The sequence below is a fragment of the Lethenteron reissneri genome, chromosome 64 (genome assembly GCF_015708825.2).
Source record: "Lethenteron reissneri isolate LAM-NWPU_2019-01 chromosome 64, ASM1570882v1, whole genome shotgun sequence".
In the NCBI taxonomy this organism is placed as follows: domain Eukaryota; kingdom Metazoa; phylum Chordata; class Hyperoartia; order Petromyzontiformes; family Petromyzontidae; genus Lethenteron; species Lethenteron reissneri.
In genome coordinates, this window is record NC_083842.1 from 7,153,615 (window position 1) to 7,168,688 (window position 15,074).

Genomic DNA, 15,074 nt, shown 5'->3' on the forward strand with positions numbered 1-15,074 from the left:
GTCTGAATAGCTAATCATGAAAGTTGACTCCATTGTACAGCCATGGAAGTCGGCGTGTGATCCTTAGCTTGGAGCCACCAAAATTGCAAAATTGCTTATTCGCAGGTAATGTACAGAGGTCGAGCAGGACTGCACGGGTCGTAGACTAGCAGGCTTTGGCACAAGCCAAACATGGTGAACCTACTGGAATCTTCCCTTCTCCATTATACCGCGTGATTCCCTTGTTCTCTTGTCTACCATCTTCTCTAACTCTGCATACACTGCACTCAACCTGTCCTCTCTCTCTTCGTATGCTGCCTTGCTACAACTTTTCCTAGCCACTACCCACTTAATACTTACCCTCAAAACCATAACAGGGCACATCCTTCTCACCACAACTCTCAACCTTCACCTTTCTCCATTAATTATGACATTTACGTGGTTATAACACTGGTGTTGGTGTCAATTGAGTAGATTGTGGTGGTGGTTGTATCCGTTTCAAAGTTGAGGTCGCATGAGGTGACTTTGGCCAATAGTACCGAGGTCTAGTATGTGCTACATATGATTATGACGGTGATGGTTGGTGATTGATGGGCAAAAGGTGAATAATGGTGAGTCATGATGAGTTTTGGTTTGTCAGTTATGGGTAATGGGTGATAGTGAATAAAGGTGATTGTGTTAATGAGTGATGGTGGCGTTGCAGGCGTGCCGCTATTGGTGGAAGTCACCATTACAGGCGAAGACACCAGCAGTGTTGTTGCTGAGATGCTGACGCTGCTATCACCTGATGGTCGACCTCTTCAAATTATTTTGTTGAACGACACCAGCCCAGGAGACTATATTGGAAGGATTGACTCCCTCCCAGAGGAGCAGTTCTCTGTGTACGTCAGCGGGAAGGACTCGAGAAATGACACCTTTGGCCGAGTATTTCCAACAATTTCTGAAGTCACCACAATAACACTAGAGGTAATTTCCCATCAATGGCTTCCCTACTCTCTGGATTTCTCCACAGTGAAACAAACAATTATTGTTTTAACCCATGATTTATCATACCTGAGAAAATACGAATGAAATCAGAGAATACAATGCAAATAACACAAAGATGATTGCAGATGACATAGTCAACAGTGAGTACACCGGATTATCACGGGTTTCTACGTACGGCGTGAAAGAAGTTCAACATATATACATACAAAATAAAGGAGGTTATGATTGTTAATTGACGAATGGTTGGCTTAAATAAAAAAGATGGAAGCATTATACTCGATAGGGATAACATCTAAATTAGGAATGGGATTCTAGGCAGATCACTGGCAAAAAAGATAATATATTTCTTGCCTGATGACGGAGGCTTGTGTTGCGCCCGAAGCGTCGTGATTTAGTTTATATTCTTTCTACCTACGTGACTTTACCGAAAGAACCGAAGAGTATGGATTCATGCAGTCACGAATGCTTCAAATCAAGAGAACATATATCCCTGTGATTTTTTTTCAGAAGGGAGTTCTGAACATCAGAATTGAATACATAAACACCGCACTTCGCAGTATGAAAAATGTTGAGCTCATGGACTATTTTATTTCGCCATCAAATAAATAGGAGTAGTTGTTGCAACAACATTCACAGGTTCTAATCCGTTCACGATTGGAATCCTGGTGTATTAAGAAAAAATACTACGTACCATCTGCTTCACAGTGACAGTGGTTGCGAAAGGTCCCTTGCCATCATTTATAGAGTAGGCGATGTTATGCTGGAATGCAAGCCTTATACCAACTGCGAAAACTGAAAATTGTTATTTAGACTCAGTGAGGCTTCGTGAGTAAACTAGCATAACAATATTGATCAATTAATTATTGCACATGATTTAATTGTTGACTGAGATCAAAGGGAAAATAATTAACAGCACATTTTAAGGTCAACCAACCGCAGGAGCAAGATACGTTGAGGATAGGTTTGCAGTACCACGCCTTTGTGGAGAGTTGCTCGTCCCTTGGAGCAGTGAGGCTGGGTCCACAATCCCTAGAGTCCATCCTGTGCCAGCAGAATGTGCAGTACAACTGGATAGGTAATGCAGCATGAATGACAGCCCAAAATATCCACGCAACTCACAGGGGATTAGCCCAATCCTAGTTTGTGCCACATCCAAACCTCTTCGCAATGTTTATTTTTATTTTATTCCGGCAGCCTAGCTTGTTATCTTGCCACAATTTTACATGCGAGAAAAAGAGGGTGAAATCGGCTGTGATAGAACGCTATCATGTGTTAGACTAATGTGAGCCCACCGCCAAGCCATCTTCAGGAAATCCGAGTAAGGTTATCATTACTATACATCAATCATAATGCAGTACTATACGATGTAAACAAAAAAGAAAATATATAATTGCATAAAATCTTTAACCCATTTCAGCATTATAATGTATACCATATGACCTTATAGAGCCACACACAATGGTCGGATTGTCTCTGAATCTCTCACAGATTGTTTCAACAATGACTTATCCAAAGATCGCCATTGGCATCCCAACCTACCTTAATGTGTCCGTCACTAACTCTGGTGATGCTGACACATTCACAGCTACAGTCAGTGTGGACCCTGGCTTCATTGTCAGTATTCTTCCTTTGGATAGGTAAATATGTTTTACTCACACACCTTTATACATTAAGTGTTTTTTTGTCATTCCACTGCTATATGATGGCCTCTAAGCACCATGCAGGTCATAGAGGTTACGTACCACGCTGGTCAATACTGGTTGGTGAGGGCAGACAGCATAGACGTGGATGAGTAGACAGTACAGTGTAAGAATAGATGTTCTGCATTGTCCACTCAATCACTGTCTACGCTGATGACTGCTTAGCTTCTGAATTTAGGGACATTCTGGTCAATTAGTCATAGGCTATAGCTCTGAACCAACTGTAGATATACAGTAAAACCTTGGATTGCGAGCATAATTCGTTCCGGAAACGTGTTTGTAATCCAAAGCACTCGTATATCAAAGCACTCGTATATCAGTTGTGATCACGTGACGCTTGGCAGACAAAGCGTATACACGTACTACTCGTATTGCAAGACCTCGCTCGTTTATCAAATTAATATTTATTTTAAAAATTTGCTCGTCTTGCAAAACACTCGCAGACCAAGTTACTCGCAATCCAAGGTTTTACTCTATATACCTGAGAACTCCTATAATCTGTTTTAATGTGATGTCCTATTATTCAAACGGTCATCCGTGGTTTACACTAATTTTTTCACGGATGAATCATAAATAATTGCAGATAGGGGAGTAATTTGTCACACGACTCCAATTATACACTAAAATATCGCACAAGCCCACAAGGGTAAAGTGTCTCCATGTTTTTTGTGTGTCTCTCTGTTTGTGGGTGTCTCTGTTTTGTCTGTGTTTATTGATGTCTTTGTGTGGCTCCAATTTTTTGTGGATAACCCACGAGTGATTATAATATTACGGGTAACTGGATGCCATTCCACACTAAATTCGTAGATAATGTCAGATAATAGGAAAACAAGGGGCATGGGTAATTGGGTGTTTTCGCTAATCCTATAGCTCCTTGGGAAAATATGAATTGGAAGATAATAGTGTCGTAGATAAGAGGATTTCTGTAAATTTCGGTTATAAGACAGTATTTACAATGGATAGATGTGCTTTATTGTTATCATGATTATTATTTAAGCTGTATATTCTGGCCTTTCTGACATGCGTTGAAAGCTTAATAAGTTAAGGGGGGGGGGGGGGGGGAAACTGTGAGGTGCACTCCAGCAACATCGTTGTGGCATCATCCCTATAATTTGTAATATATCATCAATACAGTTATGTCACAAAAGTACATGTGAAAGTATTATACAATTATTATTTTTCTCATTAATACATTTTCAAACTCTTGTCAGACAGCCTGGGATAAACAGCCCAGCGGTGTTTTAACAAAGTATAATATATTTCGTTTGTTGTTGCATGATTCATTAAATAATTAAATAATATATTAATTATAAGGCTGACTTCATTAATAAACTTCAGATTGTTAGAGACGTCTCTTTTCTCAACAAATTTAGCACAGGAAGCGATCCCAGGCTGGTGTGATGAAATTTGCACTGGAATATCGGCAAATCCATCTAATTTTAGATTGAAATGCCTGATGGTCAAATTGATTAAATGTATACCACTTCTTGAACTAATTCAGCTAGCATAGCAATTAATATGGGGAAAGGTTAAAAAAGAAACAGTTGATATTCTGAAACCTCAAATGACATTATGAAGAAGAAGAGAAATATAAAAGAAACGTGCAGAACTGAATATTGAATACACAGAACTCTGTAAAATTATGAAGAAAAGAATGAGAATATAAATCAGAGATGACACACATTATTGGATGTGTCAGACCAAGCAACGGGTGCATGAAAACAGCAATACGGAGGTTCATAATCGGCCATTCACAAATGAAACCCCTTTGAAACAAATACGGAACCAAACTCGTGATCGAGATTAAACCCTCAATTTAGTAAATAAATATTATGGAGATTTCTATAGCAACGCAACACAAATATATAGTTTTGGAAGCAGAACTCTCAAAGGAAGAAGAATAAGTTCCAGATTTCACACTTAAGCTCCACCCTTCACGGTCTGCAAAGTGGAAGACGCCTGGATCAGATGACATACCATTGTCAAAAAGTGGGACCAATTCTTGGAAAAATAATAGCAGCTTTCTTCACATTTTATAACACATGTCTAATAATGAAACAAGAGGTTGATGAGAGTTTGGTGCGATCTTTGAACTCAATTAGATCATGAAAATTCAGATACCAATTGGCCAAAATAAGAAAGTGTTTGATGATTGACATTTATGTCTGTGCTCTTAAATGTTTCAATATATTACCTTAGTTTGGTCATCTTTCCTTCATGTTTCCACTGAAATGTAATAAAACCCTAGTATTGAGCTGGCATTCCTGACACTCTGGGTTCGAATCCAGGCAGCTGCCTGTGATTAAACTGGGTGCTCAAGTGTAATGTGTAGGTGTAAAGTAGTGATGCAGTGTTTGGAGTACTGCAATATGATGCAGATGACTTGAGTTCAATTCCTAGCCAAATTTTAACATCAGTGGCGTTACCTGGTCAGCGTGGATAGGTATGGACAAATGGCCCCTGTAACTGAGACATCATGGGGTGGCTATCATCCCACAGTGGATTGACAAAGAACATAAATATGAATATTCATGTCTGTGTAACAAGTTTAAAAATGTGTTAAAAAATATTATTCCTGAGATGAAATCATTGTTTTTTTTGTAATTGTTATTAACTTGGATTGGTTGGTGCTTGTGCAGATTCAACATCAGCAGGAACAGCTCAGTAATTTTAACGCTGAAGCTAGAAACCAATTCTACAGTGGAAATCGGAACGATTGGCACATTTTTACTGGTAGTTCACGGAGCAAACTCTACCTACAATTTCATAGATTTTCAAGCTCAGCTTCTAAAGGTAATGATACATAATATCGAAATGACAAAGCTAATCCCATTGACATATATTTTGAATAAAATGACTCTTGGTGAGGAAATCAAATGCCATCTGGAGTGATTCCTTCTAAAAGTGATTCCTTGTAACGCCAGATACTATCCAAAACTAATATTTATAATGCGTGTGATCCTGATAATAAGCACTGCGCTTAAAGGTGTTCAAGATCTTGCACCATTTCTGTGTAGACTTTTCAAGCTCTTGTATATTACGCACTCCGTATCAACAACTGGGAAATTAGCTCAGATCCATCCAGTCCCAAAAAGGGTGATTCATCTTGCATGTGTAATTATCGTCCTATCGCCTTGACACCATTAATATGAAACGTAGTAATAGTAAATGAGACTATCCTGGTCTCTTGAACGTGAAAGTGAGGAATATATAATCAATGATCATCTTCTCCGTCACTTGGATTCATTATCATTTAGTGATCATCAGTATCGGTTCCATCCAGCATGGTTTCCAGGTAACTATTTAACTTATTTTAACACGTAGGCTTTCGCGATCAATATCATCCTTTTTACAGGTTTTTTTTTGGGGTTAGATCGCGTAAATATAAATATTTCGTTACTGTTGTCCAAGTGCTCTGCACACTTTTTGCTATGTATGAACCAGCACAACAAGTAAACATTCTCTCTACATAAAACTTTGGTAGAAAACAAATGTAGCAATAACACTGAGTATGCAAAGTGCCAATCAAATTTCTGGAACGTAACTATAATCTTTGCGAACATGGGATCAAAAACCAAAGCGGTTGATTCTCGTGCCCTCATGAACGGCACCGTTGGAGTAAACGTGTTGAATTAAACTAACACTTCAAGAGCTATCAACATAAATATATTTTTTTCAACAGTATGCGTCGGTTTATTGTTAGGACAAGGGTAGCAACCGCACATCAATTAATTTATATATCATTACATTGATCCATGGAAGGATCCAGTTTCACTTGCCCAATTATTATTTTTTGGGACTTATGGACTCTTTCCCTGCTCAAAGAGTTAAATTAAATATATAGAACTAATCCGAATATTATTTTGCTCGCAATCATAGTCCAGTAATAGAGCTGGTGCTACATTTTATGAGTGAGCGTTTTATTGTCGCAGATTACTGAGGAACTTATATTTCCTCTGCAACCTAAAAGACATTCATGCAACATTGAATAGTTCCCAAAACCACTGAGCAAAGTTTGAAGTAGTCTTCTCGTATTGGATATGGGATGTTGTAGTCAGTGTAAATGGTCCTGCCACTTTCTGTCAGCTAGTTAACACACCTCCTCTATTATGCATGTTTTATGGGGAGGTCGGCACTCTCTACTTAACAATGTCATAGCAGCTGCATATTCCGCAGTCCCCTCACCATGATTGGGATGAGGGAGAAAATGTCCAACTTCTGCTGCGGCTCACATTGTTCCACCAACTGATGTGTTTGATTTCTCTTCCTCGTTTTCCTTTGCTTGCTCCATGCAGAATCGATGTCATACATTCTCCAGATCATACTATTATGACGTATCCCACATATGCTGTTTAAGTCTCATTCGATTCCAGAGTAACTCATGTATCCAATGTTCCATCTCCATCCGAACTTTTGTACGTTCTAAATTACATTATTGTAAGACTTCCATTGCGTGACTAGTCAAGCTGATTGTCCTGTGAGCTTTACATTCTAGGGTGGTGGGCTTTTGGGGAATTGGAACGAACAGAAACTGCTCAATTTCCTCATGTAGATTTTTTTCTCATATATCTTTTTTTTTAAATACTCACTAGTTCCCCCTTCCATTATCTTATTACTTCCAACATATCACTGACAGTGGCCAATTATGTCTTCAAACTTTAAAAAATGTTCAGATCTATTTTCCTGATCATGATAAAATCTATCTTGTTTTATGTTACAGTATCGTTTTCTCTTGATCTCTTGGAAATATCTTTGTGTACAACCTTCTTTGTGGTTGTTTGAACCAAGTGTTCATCACTGTGAAACTATGTTGATTACAAAACTGAAATTACCGATATCCTATGTTGTTTCCCTCAAGACCAATACTATTGTCCTCCATAATTATTGTTATATATTATGCGTATTAACATAAGCCAATATGGTCAACAAAGCATATCTACTGATGAAGGCAGCATATTAATAATCACGTATATTGGTTCTGCGCCAGCAAGGCAAAACAAAAGCCAACAGGACAAATCTAACTGCGTAAAACCTAATAAGTATGTATATTTAAATTAACGTGTATCTACCACGAATGCCCCCCCCCCCTCCCATTGCGCACAGTATGATGATGATTCATTTCCAACCTGTGAAATTATGGCTGAAAGAAAATGCCCTAAGAAGCTCCAGGACACGAAGTGCAAATCCAGCACGTGGAACGCGACCATCCAGTTCAATGACACTGGGTCGGGAATCAAAATAATAGATGCACCTGGTGGCATGGGCAACATCACTGTCGGGAAGACGTTGACCAAGAGCTATTCCGGAGACTGCTGCAACACGGTGTTGAGCGTTAATGTCACAGATATGGCTGATAACTTACGTGTGTGCTCCTACGACATGAAGGCATCAGCAGGGTTTACGATGTTCCATATTGGCATTTGGCAAATGGTCATATTTGCATTTGGCCTGGCACTAAGTGGAATTGCTAATGTCATGTGATTTCAAATGTTTGACATGTGAAGTACAGGCAATACATCTGTATATTTTGTGGGAGAAAATATTATTGTCCTCTTCATGTGTAGTGCTATTATTTTTTTAACACAAGACCTGGCAATATATTTACACTAATTCGGTCAGGTCTGATGCGAGTAATACATAAAATAAGGATCAGAAAATGTTGTCTCCCCACACTTCAATACTGGTACAGGGATAATTTTACAGGGAACATTTTAAATGTCGATTTTTTTGCATATTTTAAGGTGATCAATATTAAATATTGTGGGTATTGTAACAAATGTGGATAGATGTATTCAAAAATATAGACTACTGATCAAGCAGCTGCATGAAGTAAAGTGCTATTGCCCCATGTCAGAGGTTAATGTGCTTGCATTGTTATCTCAGGAGAAAAATTAACGAAGACCCGTGGGCGTGGCAAATTATGCTGAACTGTCAGAGAATATAAGTGGTCAATCACATATTGCTTTTAGATATGATTATATGGGATTAGTCCGATAAGTGGTTGATTTAATTGCATTGAAAATAAGAAACACTGTGAATGTATCAGTTTTATAAATGGTTCGAATTTATGTTGCAAATAGTGGAAGGGAGTGGCAAAAAACTACGCATTAGTGGCAACAGCATGTGTTGTCTGAGCTGTCAAATCGTTGGGAGAACAGCTGTGTCTATTCCCTCGATCTTCGCACAATCATGTGGTTTGATAACAAGAGCAAATACAATTTACTTTTGATTACGAGTACTTCATGCGGTGTTAAACAACATAGTGTGGCAGGTTCTTTCTTATCCATTCTTATCGTTTACTATGCTTCACGCCATTGCCAAGCAGCACTGACCCGCATGCTGAAGCATGGTCATAAAATTCCCCCAACCCGCATGACATGCATAGAGAGGCCCTCAATCACCATTGTTTTTAAAAGGGCACATATTTGTGGTACTATTAAACAATCAAATACTCTTGAAGGTACAGAATTTCCCACACGTCTTATTCCCCATACAGTTTATTTGGGTAATTTTAAATGTGCCTGTACGGACTATTGCATGTTATTATAATGAGCAAAGTGAGACGATTAATATTACCATCACCATAATCATGTTAAAATAAAGCAACAAAAACGTAGAAATTTGATGCAATAGTATTACACACGAGCCTAAGTATCTGATGTAAAGCACCAAAATCATAGTTTTGCATGAGATTGTTTGGTTTCGGTTTTTTTCTAATACAAAATAATGATTTTAACTTTCGAATGCGTTCACTCATTCTTAAAGAGAGAGACGGCTCAGAGGTGTGAGCAACCATAGACAAGCAGGAAAGGAAGCCTCAGCAAGCCGATAACAAATTATCCCCCTTCAAGCTCTGCAGTCCTCTATATATGAAGGTGTTATCGGCCAAAATATGGGTGGTAATTACATGGAGAAAATCGGAGCACCCAGAGAAAATCTACACATGCGTGGGAGCAACACTCTATCCCATACAGATAGAAAAGGGGGAGTCCACAGTCTTGCCTACCACATTCTCCTGACAATCCAGGGTATGGCACCTCAACGTCTACAAGAAGGGAGTTTCATAGCATGTGTGATTCACCAACCTTCACTGCCTCGCTGACATACGAAGGAACAAGAAGAAGCTGCCTCCACAGTGTTAGAATAGAGGCATGTGCCACCACCATCTGGCAAATTATGAAAGGCACTAATGGCGTCGGTGAAGAAAGGTAAACTTAAAATAAATTCACTAAATAATATAATAACAAAGAAGAACAGCATTCATATGCCTGAATTCGGTAACGCTTTCTAACATATGTTTGTTCTTAGAAGTACTTAATGTTATTCTATCAACTTTGATCAATTTGACTGGTTTTCAATCAGGTCCCAAATAGCAACACAACTATATACTTCGTGTGGTTGATGCATTCCAAAAAAAGGTGCACAAAGCGAAACTCGACCGAAACCGCTACCTGTTGAGTAAAGCATACATTGCTGTACACTGTTGTTTAACAATGTGCAACCACATAGCCACATATGGGTGAATTTGTTGAGGCCGCTGGCCCTCGCGGCCTTTCCCTGCTGGGTGCTGGCCGCAGGGGTTCCGCCGTCTCCCGATCCCTCGCTCGTGGGTGAGCAGCTGCTGCCGCTGCTGGGCTCATCGCTCGCGGGATAAGGGCCGTCGCACCGCCGGCTCTCCTCCTTGGGTCGCACCCCCGCGAGTTCGCGAGAGGGGCATGGTTCGTCGCTGGCTCACGGTCGCCTGTAAACACTTCGTTGCCACTCCGCCAGTCAAACGCGACGCCTCCCCTCACACAGCCCCGTGCAGCAATCACACGCTCTGAACGGGGGGTCAGGGGTCGGAGGGCGAATGACGTTGCTCGCGTCCGCGTTGCCGATTGGGGCTTTTGTTACGGGGGGTTTAAAGGGCTGTGAGACGGACGTTCGCAAGGGGAGTTAGGCCGTACGCAGTGCGGGGGTCCGCAGCGGCAAGATGAGGCGCACACCCGTGGAGCACTGACCACACACGCTGTGAGCGTACATACACACAGCACCACGTGCTTTCACATGCTCCTCGAAACCACACGAGGCTGTGATTAGTTATTAATGATTTATTACCGGCCGACTGTGAACCACTGTCGAGTCAGTAGGAATCGGCAAGGCAGGCCTACACTATTTCCCGAGGGTCTGTACCCGATTTATCTAATTTGATGGGCTCTAAGCTGTTTCGTTTTTTTTTTAGACCAAATCCCAATACTTTCTTTCCTCTTACTCACAGTTCGATGCGTACGGCGCTCCGGCGGGCTCGTCCTCTCTGCACACCTCGACGCGTCACACGGACGTTCGAGTGGCCGAACTGGGGACCGTCCCGAGCGCTTACTTTAGGAGCAAGAGACCTTTTACCTTCCTGTGTCGCCCTTTTATGGGTAACCCACATCAAAGGAAGCCATCGCTGATCCGAGGGCCTTCAGATTGCTAGGCTTGCGCCGCATTACTCGCGCTCTGCACCGCCGTCCATGTCCCGGTTTCCATAACAAAGAGCCCGCTGCTGACTGCTGCGCCGGTGGCCGCCCACAAGCCCATTCGTCATGCTAATCAGCCGCCCACCCTGGTTTCCCCGCTGTTCGTGGCTGCGCCCCCCTACCTGCCTGCCGATCCGTGTGTGGGGGTACGTTTTAACCGTGGTGGCTGGATAGCCCCCGCCGTGACCATGTAATCTCAACCCAAGTCACGGTGCGAGTTAGCATCGGGGGAGATCGCCCAATTCCCTGGCCGCAGGAAACCATAAAGATTATCCCTATGAGAGGGCTTCTGGGTGAAAACCTGCCGGCCAGGTAACCTCCCCTCGGAGCTCTATGGGGGGAAATGTGTGAGGGTGTGTTTATGTGGGGGGCGGTGAGGGGGAAGCAGTGTCGGCCCCGTCGCTTGGTGGTGGCGAGGTCGTATTTGGGGCGCCCGCAGAGCGGCATCGCGGCGGTGGCATCACAAATTCAAACCGCAAATAGCGATTTTTGAGTAGAAATAAGTTAGCCACACATGCGCAAAATTGTAAAAACCGAAACCGCACAGAGAGAGAAAAACCTAAACAAAAGATTCGTTTTCTTGGTTCTTTTGGTAAAGTCACGTAGAAGGGAAATAATAACATAATAAAAATAAAACATAATGAAATAATTCTCACGACGTTTCTGCCACGTGACTTTGCCAAAAGAACCAAGAAGATGAATCCCTGCAGTCACGAAAGCTTTATATTGAAATTTAAAAGATTCGTTCATATTGCATTACCTTTATGAGAGCTATCGTGATATCCGCCAATGCTCCTGAAAGGCAGTGGAAAACAATGTCACCATTTAGTCAAGCTGGATGCCTTGCTGCCGTTCTCTACTGGTCCGTGTGTCTTTTCTAAGCATAGGTTTATCTGAGATAGACATTCTATTCTTTAAATTTCTTCTGCAGAAAGATGAATTTACCGACTGAGCGACCCTGTCTCTCCACCCACAATGGAACCTATCTTTAACTAGTGGCTGGTTCCACAGCCCATACAACAACATGATGCTTCAACCTGCGCAGCTCTGCAAAGTGTAAATTAAATCCGATTCGCCCTTAAAATAAATACATCACGCTAAATGCAGTAATTTACTTTGGGAAAATATTTTCAAGATATCCCCACGCCATGTAGGGGTGCAATTTATTTTTTACCATACTTGACCACGCTGGTCAGTGCGGGTTGAAGCCAATCGCAATGAAAGTGACCACAACAGCTAAGTAACACCAATGCCAAGATCTGTTTATTTTCAGGGAAAGCATTCGGGTAATTGCACATTTAAAAAAAACACACTTTGAAGCCACGGATAATATTCATGGCGAGTTATACCGGCTGCCCTCTTCCTCAACCTGCTTTGATCGGCGTGGTGAAGTATAGTCAAACAACCTCCATGACCGTGTCAGAAGGCCTTCATCCAACAGTGGATTGATGTGCTGTTTCTTTTTTTGTGCTTGCAACCCGCAAATCCATCCATCCCAGCCAGCCACCAACACTTTTTATCTGATATAGAGCCTTTGTCTATCTCCACCTTTCTCTAGCCTTCTCTGTGCTGTATATTAAAATTTATCTCGATTTCTTGCTGTCTCAGTTTCTCCATTGCTGTTCCCTCTTCTATCTCTCACTCTATATCTCTCTATCTGTCCCCCCCCCCCTCCACGGTGGCAACCCTACTTCCCTCTACATATCACTCGCTCCCTGTTTCTCTCTCTCACCTCTCACCCTTGCTCTCTGTAATCCCACTTCTCCCTTTCCTGTCTCAATCTATCTTGCCTCTCTCATAATCCTCCCTCTCAGTGTTTGTAACTTTCCCTTGCTCTTCTGATTTTCTCTCTCCTCTCCATTTTATGAACTTTCACTCTCTCCCTGCTTCGATCCTCTCCGTCTCTTCCTTCCTCTATATTCCTTCCTCACCTTCCTCTATCTCTCTCCTCTAGTGCCAGATACACGGTCGAGGTCGTGAGTGGGTGGTTGGGGAGGCGTGATGTCTGCACGCATGAACCGAGCTCATTATCATGGTCCATGGACAGATAACCCGTAGGTGCCTACTGCACATTTCGTAATTTGTTTCAACTTTCCTCTGTCTTGCGCCAATATGCTCAAGTAGTGCCCATCTTTATGTCACCAATCTCTTATGTCGTCAAGCCATTCTCTGTTAGGTTTTAGTCTCTTTCCAGTTCCTTCCATTTTTCCAAATAATGTACTTTTAATATTCCTGTTTTCCATCCTACATGGGTCAAAATAGCGCAAGTTTCCTTCTCTTCATTTCCTGCATTAGGTCTTCTTCTATGTGCAACATTTTTCTTACTTCTACGTTGGATGCTTTTTGGGTCCAGTTTATATGCAATATTCTTCCGTAGCAATACAGTCTTTTTCAATGCACAGGTATACAAAGGTAATGACCAATAAATGACCCCAAGCCAATGTGCAGCCTAACGGCTATTCGAAGATAAACCAAGATCTGCGATTGGCGGAAAGAGGCCTCCACAGGGCTTGGACGGGAGGCAGGCATTTGAAGTGATTGGATAAAAGAGTTTGAAGGTGAATAGGTGGGAAACAAAGTGAAACCTAGAGGCAATGGTTGGGATCCGTTAGAGGGGAAGGAAAGGGATTGGCTAAGAAAAATACAGTGAGGGAACATTCTAGAAAGGGAACTGGAACGATATAAAAGGACAGAGCACAAGGGGAGGGGACGTTCGAGGGAAAGTACAGCTTCAACTTCAAGCACGAAGCCCGGACCTAGATTGTTCTGTGTTAATAAAGTGGCTCCTAGTACTTCGTCGTCTGAGTCATTACACAAGGCTGAACTTAATATGCATGCTCTTAAGATGCTCAGTTTGGTTGCAGTAAAATGCAGGTTTCTTACATAACATATTATGGCATCCGTGAATCTCAGCTTATTTATTCTTTCTCCTTACGCAGTTATTCCTGTGCCGTTGTCCTGAATGGCATCCATCAATCTTTTCAAGTATTGACGAAGTTATTTGCGGATAGTAGATCTCCCAGTCTCATACCTATTGTTGTTGGGAACCATTTTCCTATTTCCTAAGTACGCCATCAGGAGGAGGCTGCAAGGTGGGCCAAGGCAGTCTCTCTTGCCAAACAGGGACAGTGGACTCGATGGGACAGTGTGGAAAAGAGTTAGATCAGCTGGAAGGATCTGTGGGCCATGGAAGCGAGGCGGTTGAGCTTTTCCATCAGAGCAACATATGACGTCCTTCCAACACCAGTTAATCTTCACCAATGGTATGGTGAAGATCCGGACTATGCCCTCTGTTCCATGCCAGCCAACCTCAGGCACATTCTCACAGGGTGAAAAACAAGCCTCACCCAAGGACGCTACACTTAGCGTTACAACCAAGTCCTTAAAAACCTTGCGTCCGCCCTGGAGGACAAGCGAGCTGCCATCAACTCCCTACCACCCCCAGCAGCATCACACCCCTTACGGACGACCTTTGTCCGCGAAGGGGCTAAACCACCGAAGAGCGGCTCTACACCATTAGAGCGAGACCAGCTGCGCTTGGCCCGCGACTGGAAAATGCTAGCTAACATTGGCCGGCAACTTGTTTTTCCTCCGGAGATCACAACCACCACCCTAAGACCTGACATGGTGCTCTGGTCCCGTTCGCTCAAGAAGGTCTTCATCATTGAGCTCACAGTACCCTGGGAGGACTCAGTAGATGAGGCTTATGAGCGAAAACATCTGCGCTATGCTGATCTAGCTGCCAAAGCACGGCATCATGGCTGGAACACAGAAGTCCGACCAGTGGAGGTGGGCTGCAGAGGTTTTGTGGCAACATCTACAACCAGACTGCTTAGAGACCTGGGAATTAAGGGCCAGAGCCAGCGTTCGGCAATCAGAGCTGTATCGGAGGCGGCAGAAGGCAGCA

General features: G+C 42.3%; 1 protein-coding gene across 1 annotated transcript in view; it reads left to right on the forward strand.

Annotated features, from left to right (window-relative positions):
• Positions 1–9,463, forward strand: part of LOC133359071 (von Willebrand factor A domain-containing protein 7-like) — a 48,000-nt gene extending 38,537 nt beyond the window's left edge. The window contains exons 15-18 of the mRNA XM_061577454.1: positions 683–945; positions 2,455–2,603; positions 5,306–5,459; positions 7,770–9,463. Of these exons, the coding sequence (XP_061433438.1) occupies positions 683–945; positions 2,455–2,603; positions 5,306–5,459; positions 7,770–8,147 (944 nt within the window). The 3' untranslated portion in view covers positions 8,148–9,463. The remainder of the gene's footprint in view (positions 1–682; positions 946–2,454; positions 2,604–5,305; positions 5,460–7,769) is intronic.
• The last annotated feature ends 5,611 nt before the right edge of the window (positions 9,464–15,074 follow it).